The 20,786-nt window shown below is 37.3% G+C and overlaps 4 protein-coding genes across 4 annotated transcripts in view; 3 read left to right on the top strand and 1 right to left on the bottom strand.

The window, feature by feature from the left end:
- Nucleotides 1-20,786, top strand: part of LOC308565024 (olfactory receptor 51B5-like) — a gene marked incomplete at both ends in the record, with an annotated part of 340,544 nt that overhangs the window by 207,513 nt on the left and 112,245 nt on the right. The window lies entirely within an intron of this gene.
- Nucleotides 1,806-2,750, top strand: LOC308565152 (olfactory receptor 52P1-like; the record flags this gene model as incomplete). The annotated part of the gene is made up of 1 exon (XM_081153965.1): nucleotides 1,806-2,750. The coding sequence occupies one exon, from the start codon at nucleotides 1,806-1,808 to the stop codon at nucleotides 2,748-2,750; it is 945 nt and encodes a 314-aa protein (XP_081010091.1).
- Nucleotides 9,376-10,320, top strand: LOC308565158 (olfactory receptor 52B2-like; the record flags this gene model as incomplete). The annotated part of the gene is made up of 1 exon (XM_081153971.1): nucleotides 9,376-10,320. One exon carries the CDS (start codon nucleotides 9,376-9,378, stop codon nucleotides 10,318-10,320), a length of 945 nt encoding a protein of 314 aa, XP_081010097.1.
- Nucleotides 16,527-17,477, bottom strand: LOC308564891 (olfactory receptor 52A1-like; the record flags this gene model as incomplete). Its single annotated transcript, XM_081153636.1, has 1 exon — nucleotides 16,527-17,477. The coding sequence occupies one exon, from the start codon at nucleotides 17,475-17,477 to the stop codon at nucleotides 16,527-16,529; it is 951 nt and encodes a 316-aa protein (XP_081009762.1).

Below are 20,786 nucleotides of genomic sequence, written 5' to 3'. Positions count from 1 at the left end.
GTCTAAAAAATATTTTACAGCCCAGCCAGGCGTGGCTCAGCGGTTGAGCATCAACCTAGGATCCAGGCGATCGGGGTTCGATTCCCTGTCAGGGCACATGCCCGGGTTGCAGGCTCAATCAATGACTCTCTTATCATTGATGTTTCTGTCTCTCTCTCTCCCTCTCCTTTCCTCTCTCTGAAATCAATAAAGATATATTTTTAAAATAAAATAAAATAAAATAAAAAATATTTTACAGATTATCTAGTTTAAATAAAAAAGCTAATTTTAAAGCATTTGTTTAAAATAATCTAAAGAACAAAATAATTGATGAACCAAATAGATCCAGAGACATAGAAGCATGGAACAGGCTGATGAATCTCAGAGGGAAAGCAGGGTGGATGAGGGTGGGGAGCAAGGGGGAGAGATTAACCAAGAATTTATATGCATATGTGCATAACCCATGGATACAGAAAATAGTGTGATGAAGGCCTGGGGTGGTGGGGGGAGGGGGAGTCAATGGGGGGAAAAAAGGGGGGCATTTGTAATACTTTCAACAATAAAGATAAATATTTTAAAAATAGGCAAACACACCAATGAAAATATGAATAAAGAACATGATTTTAAAAAATAAAAAAATCATCTTGAGAAATATAACCTTAAAATTATGAAAAATATTAGTAGGTTAAATTTGACTATAAATTTAACATCTGTGATAGAAAATATTGATTTTTGGCATAAAGGAAATAGTGTGGACTTTGTAGTCATGCAGAGTTGTGTTAGAATTCTTGTGTCTCAGCCACTCTTTGTGATGACATTGAATTATTTGTAACACTCTGGGCTTTTACTTCTTAACTGGTAAAATTAGAAAGACAGTATTTAGCTTGCATTACATATTCAGCTAAAAATTAACATTTGCCAAGATTCCAGAGGATGTCCTTTGCATATTAGGATCACTAAGTATTACTTTCCTTCCTTCCTTCGTATATTAATTACATGAACTGAAATCACACTAATAGTGTATAGATCAAAAGAGATACCAAGTACATGGATCTCTACAGTGACTAGTATATTCAGATACAAGAAACAAAAGTTAAAAACTAGGTACATTGAGGAATATACAGAAGAGGTAGGAAGTTCGAATTTTTGTGAAAACTAAGCTTAAAATAAGTAGGTATATAAGTTGGAAATGTTTCATGGGACAGAAGAAAACAATGGAGGTATGAGGAAAACTTCAGATTTTGTCAAGTTTTCTATGCAGAGGACAGGTGAGTCTATAAAAAGTATCATGATAGGAAAGGGCAATACAATCTCCGATCTCTTGGGGTTTGGTTCTGTGACAGTACTAGGACATGAAATGGACTGTCTAAGAAATGAGAAACCTTACTTGAGAGTACTCAGACATTGGCTAGAAAATTCTATTTAAGAATGACTCTAAGATCTACTCCATTTATAATATCGGGCATTTCTATCAAAAGCTAATTCGGTCCTATGATTAAATCAAAGTGTGAATTCAAAAGCGATGAATTGATTTTATTGTACATAGATGTTAATGGTGATAGATTTTCTGTTTTGTTTTTAACAAATCTGTGAGATTCATAACTTGCTTTACAGTAAGTACTTTGTGTCTGGTTACATAGTTTTGCCTAGTATTACTAAGTTTTTTTCACTATAAATTACAAACCTTTATGTTTTCTAACATGACGTTTTAGGACCTTCCAGATGTGTTTTTCATTTGTTGCCAGATTTGGTGTGATGACCTTGGAAGAAAATTTCCACCCTAAAAAAGAGAATTCCATCCACAAAAGACAGAGAAGAGCCGCACAATGGGACCAGCCAATAAATCTCAAATATCTCCCGTCACCTTCTTGCTGATGGGCATCCCAGGACTAGAGCACCTGCATGTCTGGATTGGGATTCCCTTCTGCTCCTTGTACATAGTGGCTGTGGTGGGGAATGTGACCATCCTGGCTGTGGTGAGGGCAGAGAGAAGCCTCCATGAGCCTATGTTCTTCTTTCTGTGCATGCTGTCAGTCACTGACCTGGTCCTCTCCACATCTACACTGCCCCGCATGCTCTGCCTCTTCTGGCTTGGAGCCCATGACATCGCCTTTGATGCCTGCTTGACTCAAATGTTCTTCATCCACAGCTTTACTGCAATGGAATCGGGCTTCTTTTTGGCCATGGCCATTGACCGTTATGTGGCCATTTGTCATCCACTGCGCCATAGCACCATTCTCACCCACGTTCACATCGCTATCATGGGTATCACTGTGGTGATTCGGGGCATAGCTTTCTTTTCCCCACATCCCATTCTGCTCAAACAGCTCCCCTACTGCAGGTCTCGAGTCATTGCCCACACCTACTGTGAGTTTATGGCTGTGGTGAAGCTGGCGTGTGTGGACACAGGAGCCACCAAGCGTTACAGCCTCAGTGTGGCCTCTGTCATTGGTTCCTGTGACGGCTTTTTCATTGCTGTCTCCTACGTTCTCATCCTCCAGGCAGTCTTTCGTCTTCCATCACGAGAAGCAAGTCTGAAAGCTCTAGGCACGTGTGGCTCTCATGTCTGTGTCATCCTAGTTTTCTACTCCACAGCTGTCTTTACCTTCCTCACTCACCGTTTTGGCCACAATGTGGCCCCCCAGATCCATATCTTTATTGCCAACATGTATCTTCTGATTCCACCTTTTCTTAACCCCATTGTGTATGGTGTTAGGACTAAGAAAATTCGAGATTATGTCCTTAGTTTTCTAAGGGTAAAGGTTGCCTGATTTTGCTGAAATTGTTTGCAGAGATGGTATCAGAATGGGAAAGGAAGAGTGAAAATAAATTATTTATTCCTCATAACAGACATGACATTTTCTCCTGCTGATATCAGGTATTTTACCAGATTTCAATGGGGAAGAGTGATCACACATAATAGAAATTTCTCAATTCTAAGGCAACTAGTAGGCATATTGTATTTTGTGTGCACCTGAATTTTAGGGAGCTTACTTAAACCTTAATAAATTTGAAAGGGACCCCCTTCTGCTCTCTGTTGCTACTGATTTTCTGTCGTGTGAGTGTAGTATATTTTCTAATAAGTAGTGATTAATAAAGCGAAGAAACTCATAAGAATGTAAAAAATTCCATAGGAAGTATCTGCAACTTAAAAATTAATGATCACTCAATATTCTATAGAAGAGTCAATATAACAAGATTCATGCTTTGTACAAGAAATACTTGACTGTTATTTTCATGAGAATAGGCACACAGAATTTGTTAAGCAGAAATATGGCAAAGTTCTACATTGCAATAATCTTGTCCACAGATTACTGTATGAAAGTAAAGCTTTATGAATTACCTTTCTGCTGTTTCTCTTGTCGTTCTTATACAACTGTTGCACTCTCTGTTCTATTCATGAAGACTCCCACCTTCATTCAAATAATAAGAATCTTTATATCTTCATGGTTTTACTTAGAATGCTTCTCTCTCTGCCCAGACACTTTTTTATCTACAAAGACTTTAGTTACCCTTTAAGGTACAGCACTTATTTAAACTCTCCCACCTTATCAGAAAGTTTATTTCAAGTAAAACTCATTAAAAACTGTCCCTACCATTATTGTAAAATGATGTCACTATATATTGTAGTGACATTAATATGACTTTTCCCAATTAAATTTTTATTATAGTTAGAGGTTAAATGCACTGGTTCTAAAGTCAGAGTGCCTGGATTCATCATTTATCTCTGACATTTACTATCTTTGTATATTCAGGCATTTTCTGGGCCTTATTGTCATAATCAATAAAATGAGGGTCATAATATTTCCTTCCCTGTAGAATTTTAAGGATTAAATGAGTGAAAGCATATAAGAAAGGTACTTATTATAGTGTCACACAGTAAGCTTTTAATAAATAAACATTACCTAAGGATTATCATAACATAATTATCATAATTTTGTGTATTTATTATATGCCAGACTTTGTGAGACATATGTGTGTGCAATATACGACACATATATGCATATATTATCACCATAGTCACCCGAGTGTTAGTATGATTGTACAGATGAGAAATTTGGACTCAGAGATTAAATAATTTGCTCAGTGTCACATATTGATTAATTGGTGCCACCTCGATTTAAATAAACACAAAAGTACTCAATCCTATGCTTAAAGACTATCCTTTATTTACTTTTTTTCACTAATACCTCTCAGTGTCCTATGAACACGTGTTCAATGAATGCTTCTAAAGGAGTGAATGGAGCTATAAGATGATTGAATTTATGACATCATATATTTTAGAACTCCTAATCATGTGATAGTCATAATTAAGGTACCTGAATTAAAACCATTAGGCTATAATTAATGATCTTTTTTATAAGATAATGGAAAAAATGACAATGCCAGTAAGAGTAAAGAGAAGAGAGTCCCTAGGAAAATGGAAACTTTGAGACTATTGCCATAATGTTGGGTATTCCCTGAAGATGAATTGCCAAGATTGGACCTTCTAGCTGTATTTTCTTTTTATTTGGAGTACCATGAATTATGGAGTTTAATTATAATATATTCCCTGACAATTATCAAGATTGTTTATATGTTAGGTTTAGAAATGTGAACTAAGGAGGTAGCACTTACAAGCTATCTACCCATGGATCTCAAATTTGAAAGGTTTAACAAAGATAACAACCACAAAACTAAATATTCAAAAATCCTTAATTAAATTCCAGTCAAATAAAAGAGATATGCAACTTATTCATGTATTCATACAATAAAACATGATTGATGGGCTGGCTAAAATGTACCCAGTTGTGCTAGATTCTGAAGAGGAGTGAGCAAAGGGAAGTCCACATCTTGGGAAGTTTATATTCTCATAGAAGTGACATAATCAAATGATGCCCAAATGCATAAATATACTGGATATTAAGTGCTGTCAAGTAATAATACAGATTTCTATAAGGGCACATAACTTGGGTTTTGATCTAGTCTAGGAGAATTAAGAAAAGCTTCCTTAAAAATGTCATTTATTTGAGTGCTGATTGGGAGTTAACTAGCTGAAGAAAGAAGAGAGGTCATGAAATGGGGTTGTGATGTTACAAGGAGAGAGAACAGGATGTGTGAACATTGTGGATCTTAAGATAGGAAGGGTGCCATGCATTCAAAGAACTAAAGGAAGTCCATTTCACTGGCTGGAGTAGAGGGTGAAATAAAAAGTTGCTGAGTAAGGCTGGGATGGTAGCATACAGGGGTGTGTAAGGCATGCTAAGGATTTTCAATTTTATCTTAAAACTGGAGGAAGACAATGTAAGTTTTATGCACAGGAGTGACATAATCAGGTTTGTGTTTTAAAAAGATCATTGTGGGCTTCCAGTCCAAGCTGGTGGCATAGGAAGACCCTGACAGCACCTCCTCCCAGGAACGCAATGAATTTACACCTATAAACAGAGCAATTCCTCCTGAACTGAAGGCTGAATGGACAGCTTCTGCAAAACAAGAGGGAGGAAGAGAGAGAGAGAGAGAGAGAGAGAGAGAGAGAGAGAGAGAGAGAGAACACACTGAAACAGGTCTCCTGCTCCAGCTCAAGCTTCCAGACACCAGACTATCCCTTGGGACTCCCCTCAGCTTGCACCCACCCTAGCACAGCTCCAGCCTAGGTGTGGCTTGTCCCTAGGACTTCCTGCAGACCGCACCTGCTTCAGCTACAGCCCAGGGGCTTACCTCTGGAAATTCCTACAGCTCCACCCCCCTCCAACTTCAGCTCAAGGTCTCACTGTGACTTGCTTGCCCCTGGGGCAACTGAAACTCAGTTTCTCTTAAACTTGGTATTGGGCAATATTTTTTTTCTAAAGCTTCTCTGTTGTTCCTACTTTAATCTCACCTCTGTTTCTATTATGTATCTTATTTACCAAACAATGGCCTTAATTTTGTCAATTAAAATTTACTTGGTGCATACATTTTTTCCATCTTTTTTGCATCCTAATTGCGTATAGAAAATCAAGACTCTTAATTTTAGTTTAAGTATTGCTTAGTTTAGTTTAAGTATTGCTTATGGATCTCCAAAGGTCACAGGAAATTAAAATGTTTTAAACTGTTGATTTTGAAGCAAGCTATAGCAATTTGTATATAATTATAGCTGCAAAGAGCTCTGCATTCTTTTACTCCAAGTGTTTTTTAATTTTGTTCTAAATGATCCCCCAGTCCTTACTCTTCTCGTTAGTTCCTACACCATACATTTCACCTCCCTCAAAACACCAACAATTAGTTTTACAGTGCTCCCAAACATCTGATTTTAAAACTTTAAATGTATTGGGGTAACATTGGTTAATAACATTATATAAGTTTCAGATGTACAACTTTACAATACAACATCTGTATACTCCATTGTGTGCTCACAATACTAAGTCTACTCTCCTTCGGTCCCTTTAACTAAATGTGCTATCTACAAATAACTGGCTCTAGGCTTTATTCCCCATAATATCCAAGCTAAGTAAAGCACTTTGCTTAACAAAGAGGCCACTAGAGACCATGGGCAGAGGGGTGGGGGAGGGAGGACAGGACAAACCAGTATAAATCTGCCTCCAGTTCATACACTACATCTTATTTTGGACATCAACAGATCTTTTCCATACCTCATGTGGGCAGTTGCTTTGCTGGTCCCAGTCCTACTGTGACCAGACTCAGCCATCTACAGGTACTACTCTAGGAAAAGAGAGAAGAGGGAGGGAAAAGAGTAGAAAATCCCTGGATGCAAAGTTATGTAGGAAACAAGAGATTCCGAAATACCAATCACCAACCCGTTTAAAAACATGGTTGGGATGTGCAATTTTTAGAATGCCCGTGACATTCTTTAGGAAATAATAAGTACCTTTCTGATTTTCACATCTAAATTGATGGTCTCTTTACTTGTAATTAATGTTGATATTTTTGTTGCTGGCAATTATTTCTAATAGCCAGGCAAAACTTTACCATGTTGCTTAAAACTCTAATAATATCTTAATGTCGTCAACACATGTAGAATTTTTATCTACAGAATTACTGATAGATGATCATTCAATTTCTACCTGATAATGAGCTCCTGGTTCCACAAGGTATACTTTTCTGTTTGAGCCTATGATAGGTTTCTTTCCTCTAATGATCTAAAATGTACCTTTTAAATTTTCTTAGCATCTTTTATTTGTCCAGGTATCTATCTCTGGTGACACTAAATATTCTTTTCACTCAAGAATATAATAAATCTAAAAATATTTTAGGATAAACTTACCAGGGACATCAAATCTTTCTTATGTTGTCAGTTCAAGACTATTAATTATTTTAGTTACAGCTCTTTCTGAGAAACAAAGAAAACAAAAAGAACTGCTCTGAGAGGTTGATTGGAGCATAGCCTCCTGCGCCAAAAGGTGGTGGGTTAGATTCCCGGTCAGGGCACATACCCAGGCTGCATGCAGCTTCAGTCCTTGGTTGGAGTGCATACAGGAGGCAGCTAATCGATATTTCTCTCTCACATCATTGTTTCCCTCTTTTCCTCTCCCTTCCTCTCTCTCTCTAATCAAAGGGAAAAAACATATCCTCAGGTGAGAATTAAAACAGAACAAAACCAAAAAAAAGAACATTATTCTTTGCATCTTTCACTTAAACTTTGTATTTCATAGAAAAAGAAGAAAATTTTATTTTTTAAAGCACCAAAAAGTTCAAAGAATTATGTCAGGAATATTGTATGTTTTATACAATGTTTGAATTTAATGATGAATTTAATCCTCAGCATAGTTTTTAAGGTAAGCTTCATCCCACTTTTAATATGAAGAAATGAGGTTCAAAGCCTTACACAACTTGTTCAAATCACACTAAATAAGTGGCAGGACTGAGATTGTATCTTAGACATGTGCTATCTGAAAGACTTTGCTATTTCTACTATACCAAATGAACTTCCAGGAGACCTACCTATCATTCAGCTACTGTGTGTCTTTCACCAAATGCAGCTGATGTATGAAATACTTAGATTTGAACATTTCAATTTTATGATGTGTACATGTGGTATTTTAGCAGATATGTCACTCTGTTTTGAGTGCTTAAATATTTAGATAAATTAATTGCAAAAAAAGACAAATAATCCAAGTTCATCAACAACTAAAACAAAAGGGCACAATATTAATATTATTGTACTTTTACTTTTAAAGCAATATTGTGTTACATTTTTTCATCTTAATTTCTGTTTAAATTTTGCTTATGGTCACAAGAAATTAAAATGCTTTAAACTACTAATTTTGAAGCAAGTTATAGCAATTTGTATATAATTATAGCTGCAAACAGACCTGCAACATTTTTAAAAAAAACGTTTAAGAGTTTATCTTAAATTTTTATTAAAATTTCTCTTTTTGTGTGATTCTTCTGAATATTATATAGTTGGAATGTTCCTAACAAAATCTGTAGTCTAAACCTTAATATTGAAATTTAATTTCAGTCATATTAATAACAAAAAAAAGCTTGTTTCTATAACTTATTTTATTATATTCCTGTGTTTTTTTTACTTATAATCTGTTGACTAAGTATACTCTTTAATCTATAAATTTTATTAAATACTCTGTAAATTTGTAAATATACACTTCTATTCAAAATAGTTATGTAGGTCAAAATGTTCAGCAAATACAATAGTCTTATTTCTATAGAAATATGTATTACAATTAACCACTAAACTATGCTCCCCTTACAAAACTATATAACTTCATATATATATGTGACCCCATTAAACTTTACTTTTACTCATTCCCCAACCACTCTTTAATACTAAAATACTGGAACTTGAATACTAAATTATTATCAATTGAGGCATTTTTTGGATTTCACCTTTGTCATCCAAAATATCTCTTATTTCTCCAGAAGACTACCAGGTATAAGATCAGCATATTTCCTAAATTCTTCATAAAATTAGGAAATACTCCAGAGAATCCTAAAGCACCAAGGCCAATCTCAAGGGCTGAGGGCCCTTGGATGATAAAACTCAACTTCCTCATCTTGCGTGAAAATCATGATTGCTAGCTTCTGCCTGTACTTTTAAAAATGTTGAGCCTCTTGCCAGGTCCTGCTGTCTGGGGGAAAATCCTACAGGATTTCACACAGTGAATATTAAATGAGATCAGAGCCGTAGGACAATTTAAACTATGGAGATAATATATCTTTATTGAGAATGTATCCCTGAGATTATTTCCTTCTCTTGCAGAGAAAGTAGCCTAGGTTTATCTCCCTCCTTACCTCAAGTAACTGAAGCATTTATTTGATCATTATTTGACATAATATAATTATGATTATCACCATGAAGTTCTATAATACCTGGTACTTTAAATGCAAATGATACAGTGATTTCAAAATGTCCCTTGTTTCTTTCTCCCCAGGAATCAGACTTTGGAAGAGCTCAGGGTAGGGATGTCCTCTTGCAACAACTCCATTCCTCAGCCCTTGACATTTGTTCTGGCTGGAATTCCTGGACTGGAATCTTTCCATGGTTGGTTCTCTGTGCCTTTTTTCTTGGTCTTTGTCATTACAGTCATTGGCAATGTCACCATCTTATGCATCATCCAAGTGGAGAACAGTCTTCACGAGCCCATGTTTCTCCTCCTGGCCATGCTATCGGTTGTTGACCTGTCTCTGGTCAGTGTCACTGTGCCCCGCATACTGAGTATTTTCTGGATGAATGCCAAAGAAATTAGCTTCAATGCTTGCCTCACACAGATGTTTTTCATCCCTTCCTTTTATATCATGGAGTCTGGGATCCTCCTGGCCATGGCTTTTGACAGATTCGTGGCTATCTGGCACCCTCTGAGATATACAACCATCCTTGCTAACAACGTACTTGTGAAAATGGCACTGGCTGTCCTGGCAAGGGCAGTGGCAGTGCTGACCCCAGCACCCATCCTAGCGAAAAGACTGGAAAGCTTTCAAACCCACATTATTGCTTATTCCTACTGTGCCTACATGGCTGTGGTGCAGATAGCCTGTGGAGACATCTCCGACCACATTGTCTACAGCCTCATGGTTATTGCAGCATCCGTGGGGTTTGACCTGTTTTTCATCAGTCTGTCCTACGGGCTGATCCTTCGTGCTGTCTTTCGCATACCCTCATGGGAGGCACGGGGCAAAGCTCTCAGCACGTGTGGCTCTCATCTTTGTGTCATTGCTCTCTTTTATTCTCCTGTTGTCTTTTCTGTTCTGGCCCAGATTTTAGGCTATCGTATGGCTCCCCATCTACAGATTGTCATTGACAATCTCTACTTCCTAGTGCCTCCCATGATTAACCCCTTGATATATGGAGCCCGGACCAAGCAAATGCGGGCGTGGGTGCTGCGGATCCTGCACTGTCATGGAGACTGAGGTTGACACCTGAGGTAGACGGGGGACCTGGGATATGGAACTGGAAATCATGTTAGGTTGCAGGTAAAGATAAATCCTGCCAGATTTGGGGCTTCACCGAGAAAGGAATAACCAAGGCAAGAGGAGGGCTTAGTCAGTTTGGGGATGTAACTGAGATTTGTCCTTCTCATCAGAATGTAGTTGTTATGAAACCCTCATGACCAGAGCTCTCCCCAAATGTTTATACAAGTAATAACGGGAAAACATTTTGTTAATTTTATTGCTTATCTGATTGTATTATATAACATAAATTGGAAACACATTATTTCAAATGAAGTAACAATGAATGTAGGCATATATATCAAGGACCTGTGTATGTACATATATCTGGTGGACATATCAATTATATCAATAAATATGCAAAACCATTATTAACGTCACATTTTGGCTGAACCAGTTTTCAGATACATAAACTTGCTCAAATAAATCAATAACCTTCTCAGAATGCTACAAGTATGCTAAGGTCCAGCCCAAGAGGTCCAAGGGTCCCCAAAGGTGTGGACGGTGTGGATGAAGAATGAAGGACATGGAGACAGCATTCAGAGCATCTGAACAATCAGCGTCTCCCTTTATTGCCTTGTTACAACTGTCTTTATACTATTTGATTTTGTTGCTGGTTAAACAACATGACATCATGCTTTGTTCCAGTTTTTGTTTTGGCCTTTCACAGTTAATGGATATACCTTATCTGATCTTTGCTAAAGAATTTACATCTATTTAGGTATGTTAATTTTAGTCTTACCTATTGTTTATATTTCTATAGGCTCTTCTACAGGTTAATCTCGTTTGTTATTTATATTCTGAAGTTACTGTTTTATTGTTCTAACACATAGCTAAGAGGAGAATAACTAAGCCAACTTTCCTATGTGAAGGTTATGCCAGTCCTAAGGAAGGGCTCTGGAGCTTGCACATGACTGTTTTTAGCCATGGTGACTGACCGCCTGCCTGGCACCTGCCTTGGTCTCTCCGCTCACATTCCCCGCAGCATTCCGCCCTCACTGTAATATCCTGTGTAAGATAAGGGTTCAGGTGTAGGTTGAAATAATCTCTTCCTAGACTGCTCTTTCCTTGTGGGGATTCCCAGAGTTTTCCATTAATATAAACATCCCCCAGTAATACATTCCTTGTGGGAACTCCCTGGTGGCCTCCTTGTGGATGGCCCTGTGCAGCCGAGTCAGCAGGGCCCGGACCCAGGCCTCTCCCCCAGTGGGGAACTTCCTGTGGTAATGGGCCTAACAAGTCCTAAACTTTCTGCTGACAGTCTGGGTTCTTCATGAGTGGCACATGATTTTCCCATACTCCTTGGGGCTTTTACTGAATCATTGTCTTTTCCAGTCCCATCCGACTCCCCTGCTAGGGAAAAGTTTCTAGCGAGGGCAATGCCCTTTTCTGGTGCAGTGACTCGGGTAAGGACACAGAGGGTCAGGAAGGGGAACAAGTATGGGAAGAGGGACCTGCCATACGCCAAGTCCCATGGAGCACTGGCTGTGCAGATGTCTCCTCCTTGAAGGACTGTGTCAAGCAGCAAGGACGGAACGGCTTTGGGCACAACTATGTGCTTTTTATCAAATTTCAGTGCTCATCTTAGGCAATACTTCCTTTGTAAGCCTTCTCTAATCTCCTGCCTCCTTTTTTTCTTCACTCTCTATTGCATTTATTTCAATGGTCTCCAGTGTCACCTTATCCTTTCTTAATCATAGCACATATCACACAATTTGATAATTGCTTATTAAGGTAATCTTTTTCTACATTAAAATGAGTATTTAGCTAAGCAAAATAAGCCAGTCAGAGAAAGACAAGTATCACATGATCTCACTTATGTGTGGAATCTAATGAACAAAATAAACTGATGAACAAAACAGATCCAGAGACATTGAAACATGGTACAAACTGACATATTTCAGAGGGAAGGAGTGGGGGCAGGAAGAGATTAACCGAAGAACTTATACTCATATAGGCATAGCCCATGGACAAACAATAGTGCAGGGAAGGCCTGGGGAAGGGGCAGGAACAGGGAGGAGGGAGTCAATGGGGAAAAAAAAAGGGACATTTGTGGTACTTTCAACAATAAAGATTCGAAAAAAAGAAAATAAATGAGTATTTTGTTTATATTTGTTTTCATAATATCTAGATTTTCTATGGTATATAATATGAGTTAAATAAACTTGTTGAGTAGGTCAAGTCCCATTTCAAATAACTTCTCTGATAAAACAGCATGAATATAAAAGAATGCATGAGCCTACACATTCAGCTTATGTGCTAAAAATAAAAGAAAGGAAGGAAAGATGAGAGGAAGAAAAGAAAGGAAGTAGAGAAAGGACAGACAGAAAGAGGGAGAGAGGAAGGGAAGGAGGAAGGGAAAGGGGGAGAGAGGGAAGAAAGAAGCATTTTGTTTGGCCAACATTCTACTCTATTGAGGATCTTTTTGTAGTGAAATCTCTTCAACTCCACTTCTGAATATTATGTGGACATGTTATTTCAACTTCAGCGGACCAATGTGTTTCCTCAAGTATAATTTCCCTCCCCAATTATCATGATTATCTTTTGCTACATTACAAACAAATCAAAACTTAGAGTGTTGGGTTGACTGAGCTCAATTTAATATTCTCACTTTATGTTTTCACATGGGTGCATGACAAAAAAAGGGCTGCGGATGGATTCTCAGAAGGTTCAAAAGGATGGACAGCACCCAATATTGCTTCTTCACAAGCCTCGTGCTTCTGTTCTCCTCCCTTGAGTCTCTCATCCCTTAAAATTAGCCTGTGTTTCTTACCCGGTGTTTCAGGGCTCAAAAGATAAAAAACAGAAGCTGCTAGGTTAGATATGGTCTGCATCCAAGACTTACACAGCATCACTTCTATAGTATTCTGTTGTTCAAAGCAGTCATAGGATTTGACCAAATTCAAGGGGTTGGGAAGCAGACTCCTGCTGATTACATTGCAGAAGAACATGAAATTTAGAAGATATTGTTATAGCCATCATTGATAAATACAGTCTGGAATGGTTCTTCTCAGATGCAACATACACTCAGACCTCCTCCAAACTTCCAGGTCTCACTCCATGATGGCATTCTATCAGAATTTCATCATCTAAATCATATTTAGGTGTAGCTGAGGCTTCATGAGTATGATCCTTTAGATGTACTTCTTGGAATATGGTTTTTTTTTCTCTGAACACCTATTAACTGAAGGGATAAGTCATTTGCCTCTCACATTGCCAACATACAATGTTAATACAGCAAAAGGATAACTGCAAAAACACTCCCATTCCAAAGAGGGAAAAAAGTGGAACATGCAGTTACTGGTTCACAATATACTGAAATTTAAGGCACATATTGCTAGTTTCTTGATTCAGGGGTTCTATCTTTCCCCATGAGGATAATTTTATTTCTCTCTATAGTTCTGGTTTTACCCTCTAAGATCTAGGCTCTAGACTTCGAATTATCATTCACTTTCTTTTACAAAAAGTCTCCCGTTTTCACTTCATCTTTCTAAGCCTATAGGTTGGGGATTCCAATGATTCTCCTCATTTTCAGCTGTCACTGTCCTTTTTAGTCTAACCTGGCAGTTCTTTTGAATAATAAGGAATCTTAAAAATACTTACTTTTTTTCCAGAGGCCAGCTCTTTAAGAGTATATAAGGCTCAACCGAAACATCAGCCTGCTCCACCCAGAGAAGCACAATTTGTGAGAACCAATGGAAAGGACCTTGAGCTGCTGGAATCCATTCTCTATGAATTCATGGCATGATAAGTGTAAAAAAAAACAAAACAAAAAAGGCAGACCTCTGTACTGATAAAAGTGTTTCTCTTAATTAAGAGTGTGGTGTCCCTTCCCCCCCCAAAAAAATTTTAAAAAACTGTGCCCTAACAAAAAGAGTATATAAATATATACAAAAGAAGTAAATGAGAAACAGTTTTGTATTCAACTTAGAAATATCATAAACCTTTATGGTTTCTCTGAGTTCTACTTGAAAGTTAAACACTTCTTCAATGCATCTTTTTTTATACATATTTTATTAGATGTGGTACTTTCAACATTCTCTGGAAATGTTCATTGAATATATTTTTTAATTTCTTACATGAGAAAAGATGACAGTTTTTTCAATTGTTCCACCATCACAAAGAACAGATCCCTCTATTCTCTTGCACATAATAACAATTTTGTCACTCTATTTAAAGCCTTCATTAACATTGGTACCTTTAAGCTTTTGTCCATCTACTCTCAAAGCCAAGACTGCATGTTTAAGGTTTTTGCTACAGAATCCAACTCCTGATGTAATTTTTTCCTTACATTTAAGTATTGTTGTGTAATATGACACCCTAACATTGAATGGTTTTAAATAATAGTTTATGATTTTTTTCCCTTCAAAGGTCTGTTGATTGCTTGGACTCAGCTGTGGAGTTCTCATTTGGAGTCCCTCAAGCAGTCGCAGGTAGTGTTTGGAATGGGAATGCAGACCTGGGTACAAGGCTTCTTTTTGACCCAGATGTCAGACACCTCAGTCCACCTCCACACTGAGTGCTATTCCATCAGAGTAGAACCCCAGGGAGTTCTTACATGGTGGCATGAAAATAAGAAAAGGTATGGTATCAGTTAAGGATTCTGCCAAAAACTGGCACAGATTGACATATGTTGTACTCATAGGAGTTGCAGGGCCTCCAACTTATTGAAGGGTATAAAGAAGAGTTTATTCTTCATGAGATGTGGCAGGATTACATATGAAAGACACAGTTATAGCCATGCTTAGAAAGTACAATTTGCCACACTCAGCTTTCTTTCACTTCCATCATAAATGATTTTTCATTTTCTGCCTTCTCTCTAGGTTCTGTATTATGTTCCCAAACATCTCTGTCATTGTTCACAGGTGATTATTTTTCAGTGCTCTGCATATCATCTCTCATCATATATTTATGTATATGGTTTCCTCTCAGCTTTGTGACTTAGGTTTTTTCCTCCAGAAATTCCAAAATAGCAAAAATACTTTTGCTTCCGTATATAAAGATTTATAGGGATTTATGGAGCCACGGCACGTCTCTTTGTTTCTGGGACAGTATGCCTTATTCTGCATCACAGCAGTTTCCTCCCATAACTCAAGAGGTTAGCTTATCTTCTGGCCTCTGCCCCACTGTGACAAGACTCTCAATCCACTCCATGTACTATTCCAGAAACAAAGATGGATTGGGTAAAGTACGAAGTGGTAAATCATGTAGAGGAAAAAGGCACTTAAATATTTTTACTAATTAAGTAACCCCAAAACCAATCACTCATAAGTTCACATTTTCAACTATTGAAAATAATTATAGCAACAGTAGGCATCTGCCAATAATAACATTCTTCAGAATGTGACATTGTTCCACTATATATGCTATGAATGGTTAGTGTCTTTACTTAGAGTTAATGTAAATAAATGTATTACTGACAATTGTTTCTGATACTCTGATTCAACCCAGCCAGTGGTACTTACAGCTGTTATGATATTTTTGTAAGCCCATCTGCCATGTGAAGAATGGCATCCTTATAGAGGATTATTCACTCCTATTTGAAAATTCCATTTATAGCTTTTTATTCACACAAATATATTGGGGGAGGAGGGGGCAGTGTGTTTCCATAGAGTTCTTAGCAATAATGAGCTAAAATTTACCTTTTTATCAACAACTCCTGAAATATGTAAAATTTAGTTGCCACAAAAAAGTATTTTGTCTAGCATATTCTTCTTATAATTGAAAAACCAGTAACCAGAGCCTTCAAATTCTATTTTTATAATGGTAAGAATTCTAAGTTGTTCAGTAATCTTAGTTACTTCCAATTCAGGAAAAAAGCCGAATTTTTTTTAGCCTGTAGCTGACTCATAAAGTCTTTACAGCCCATAGGAAAGAAAGAGAGGTACATTTTTAGCACTTTAGGTACAAAACTATATTATGCCATTAGTTATCATATCAGGATTATAAGAAAAGATAAAAAATAAAAGAAAGGGAAAGATGAAGGATGATAGGAATTTATAATATACATATATATTTTTCACCCAGGTTTATTTCATGTTTTTAAAATATAGATTATTTAAGGGAGATTATTGTAATGTAAAAACCTCACCAAGATAAACATAGTGCAGGAGTTTTCATCTTAAACAGACAAATGCATATATTTCCTATTGCATATTATTTTTGTATCACTCCTGGTTGTCAAGCTTCAGAATACAAATCTGTTCAACCCTCCTTCGTATCTCTTTGGTCTTCACACCATAAACAATGGGGTTAAGGGCAGGGGGCACAAGGAGATAGATGGTAGACAATAAGATGTGGACATAGGGTGACACTTGTCCAAAACGGTGGCTGAGGAAGGAAAAAAAGGCAAGGATATAAAACTCCAGGAAGACAACAATATGGGCAGTACAAGTGCTGAATGCTTTAAGTCTTGCCTCCTTCTGGGAAAGACGAAAAACAGCCTGAAAAATTAAAATGTAGGAGATGAAGACAGAGATCATGTCAAAACCCAGAATAGCAAAAGCTACAAAGAGCCCGTATGATTTGTTAATATAGACATCTTCTGCGGCCAACTTGACAACAGCCATGTGCTCACAATAGGAATGGACAATAACCACAGACTGGAAAAGTTGCAGTCGTTTCAGTAGAATAGGTAAAATCCCGACAAGCACCGTTGCCCGTATTACCACAATCAGTATCATCTGAACTAGAAAGAAAGGTGTGAGGATGGATGTGTGCCTCAAGGGATTACAGATGGCAACATAGCGGTCAAAAGCCATGGCCAACAGGATGCCAGATTCCATACCCTGCAAAGCATGAATGAAGAAGAGCTGGGTAAGGCAAGCATCAAAAGCCATGGAACAAGAGCCAAACCAGAAGATGGCCAACATCTTTGGAGCAATGGCTACACAGAGAGCTAGGTCTGTGGCTGCCAGCACTGCCAGGAAAATGTACATGGGTTGGTGAAGACTGCGTTCTGTAGGGATGATGATTAACAAGAAAATGTTCCCTAGAAGAGACATGAGGCATACACCAAAAAAGGGAAATCCAATCCAAAACTGCACATGCTCTAGTCCAGGGATCCCAATCAGGATCACTGTCTTTGGGTTCAGATATGACATGTTGGTAGATTTCATCAGGTTGGAAAATCCTTTCCTCACCACTGAGTCCATTACCTATTCAGAGAAAAAATTGTGGATAAGAAGAAAGGAGGGAGTTTTCCTCACCATTTCTCCTTGAGCATGAAAAACATGATGAAAATGTGGCCACTTGACTTTGAATCTTTGGGAATCCATTTAAGTCAGTATCAGAATAAGATTCTTTGATATCTTTCTCCAAAGTCAATAAGAGTGTTTGGGAATGAGGAACATATATCCAGTGTTTATCACCTAGAAATTCTAGAAATGGGAATTATGATTCTAACAGCATTGATCTTGCTGGGTTTTGAAAAGTTCTCAGATGGTGTCACAGGTAACATTAACTTTTTTGTGCATATCCAACTCCTAACTCCAGACACACTTCAGATTAGGCAAAATTTCTCTGTGAAACTTGAAATTGTAAACTAGATCTTTAATCCCAATGTCTTGTTCATTTTGTTCAAAGCTCAGAATCCCCAGAGAGTGGCAGCCTTTCCCTTTTCTTTCCATTTTCTCTAGTATAGGAACTGAAACATCTGCCCACAAACCTAACAAATTGACTTTCAGATGAGGAAGTGAAGAGGGTTGTTCTTTCAACAAATATTGATTGATTTGCTTATGTACAGGCCCATTATCTGGGTTCTTGGAAGTGATCTGGAGGAGTTGCTTTTGTCAGTAGTGGAAGAGATATTTGACTTACTGAGATAATTCTGGTCTATTAGATTTAAAAGTGGTTGTGTAAAACAGTGGGGTAGAAGGTGATGTAAGTACTCACAGATCTTATAGGAGACAGAAAGTAGAGAAGATAAATAGGAAGTCAGTTGAATTAAAGGCACAATTAATTAGGATGGAATAGTAAAACATACAAATTGGCCTATTGGTTGAACCCTGTAGCTTAAATATTTTGATGACATTAATGTGTTTCAGATACAAAAGGGCAAGGCTGGCTGTGGGCCACACTACTATTTATAATGAAGTTCAACCTAACCTAGGTTCTTTCTTTCATTGTAATGCCATCAGTTGGCAATAAGAATAAATTATGATATTTCTTATTATATTGGTTCACTTCACATCCACTCCAAACTTCTGATATTTTGGTAATATTCCAACTCTTTTTCTTTAGAAATCTACTCACTAAAGCCTAAAAAACTTTATATACTCTGTTTTTTCTTTTTCATTAACCATTCTACAAACTTAACATCATTCAAGGGTTTTATTTTATCTTCCTTATGATTTTGTCATAGCCACATACATTGAATAGGAAATATAACTCTGAATGGGAGCTTCTATATTTTTCTTTAAAGAGTAACTAGAGAAATTACTGCTGTAAAATTATAGGGAAAAAATGGACTGGTTCACAGTCAGTAGGAATATATACTTGGGTATAACTTGAAAGTCCCTGACGTAATAAAATACTTTCATAGTTGATGAAGAGGAGATCTTGTTATATGAGCTTTGGTAGCTACATTCATCAGTAGACTATATCTAAGGCAATAAAGAGATATAGAATAAAAACATTTTGAAATTTTTCGAAAAGAAATTCCCTTTGCTGCCCATATACAATGAGGTTAGGAAGGGGAAATGTGGATTCCTTAAAAGTGATGGTGATAAATATGGATATATCTTGTTATTGTGACATGAACATACAAAGAGCATAGTTCTGATATGCAAACAAAACAATCCATGCCCCTTTATCTGGCCCATGCACTCCAGGAGGCAATTTTCCTCTACCTTAATCAAAGGTCTCCAAAATTACTCAAACTAGTCAATGTTAAACTGTTCACCCTTCCCTGCCTTTGCTGTGGAAAATCTAATAAAGGCCTTGGCTTAAGCACCTTAGCTCCACGCCCCCCCTCCTCCTTCTGTCTCAACTCCCAGCCCCATAACCCTATCCCTTGGTGGTTTTCTGTTGGACCCTGCAAGGCCTGCTGTGCCTCCTGTCTCTAGGACTGGTTGGTATAATAACCTTTGTTTTCCTGAGCCTTTCCTTTGTCTTCTCTCATGGCTGCATCTGACTGATCATCTCATAACAAACAAACAGACAAATTCAGTATTTTGAAATCATGGGAAAAGAATTTAGAAATATAACATTATCTAATAATGCTGGATCTATCTACTTCCTCACATGGAATCTTGTCCAAATTTCTTAAGTTTACTTGAGAATAATAATATCATTTGGGAATAATAATATCACTTCATTCATTGAATTATTGGAAGAGCTAAACAAGTTTACATATGAAAAACTCAGCACAGAGTATGGAAGAAAGTATTTACTCAATATTTGGTAACTAGTGCTTCTCAAAACTTATAGAGAACTTTCGTGAAGACAGAGATGCCTTACTACCTTTTTTTTTTTTTAATATATCTTTATTGATTTCAGAGAGAGGAAGGGAGAGGGAGAGGGAGAGAGAGAGATAGAAACATCAGTGATGAGAGAGTCATTGATCGGCTGCAGCCAGCAACCCAGGCATGTGCCCTGACGGGGAATCGAACCCTGATCACCTGGATCCGAGGTCGACGCTCAACCCCAGGGCCATTACTACCTTCTTAAGGAAGTATAAAACAAAATACAGAAATGAGGAAATTTTCTGAAGATTAACAATCCATTGTTAAAAGATTATCAATCTAGTCTTAGGTAGATGGAAAACATATGAATAGGAAAACCAGTTTCCTAAAAGTGTTTAGATTAAAAATATCTTCTAAGACAGCAAAAGCACACATATTAAACAATTTATTTTTCTATGATAATCAGATCAGAAAATGTCCATTCTTGGACTCTGAGTGAAAGAGAAAGAGAAAGGAATAAAAAGATATCTTAAATGGAGGCAAGGCAAAGTGTTAGAAACAAGAGACAGAAAACATAAAAATAAATTTAAAAATGAGGTTTTAATGCCCCAGATAAAGAATAGACTGTATTTCATATCAGGGGACAGGATATGAATTGTAGTTACAGTGGCAACAAGACCAGATACCAAAGCTCTTCAAGTAATGATAGGATGCTTCTATCTTTGACTTTATTTTTACATATTTCAAGCTCTCCTGCTCAAACTGCAAGCACACACACACATTTTCCAAACCACAAGACTATCTCCTTTTCTAATGTTTACCTAGAAGAGAAAGCTGAAAACCTTATTTTCCTCTTGCCCTGCCACTAATTAACTGGAATGTGCCAGTTCTGACTTTCCTTCAAATGTAATTAAGAAGATAGTAGTAGCTCATCTTTGCACCTCTTCCATCTCTAACTGACAGGAATCTAATCTATCTGCCTTATTAATGATAAACTTGAGTAAGAGGGGAAAAGGTGACATG

Source organism: Miniopterus schreibersii (assembly GCF_964146895.1).
Source record: "Miniopterus schreibersii genome assembly, chromosome: 12".
In the NCBI taxonomy this organism is placed as follows: Eukaryota; Metazoa; Chordata; class Mammalia; order Chiroptera; family Miniopteridae; genus Miniopterus; species Miniopterus schreibersii.
Note: the sequence above shows the minus strand (reverse complement) of the source record. Positions and strands in the feature narration are given on the sequence as shown.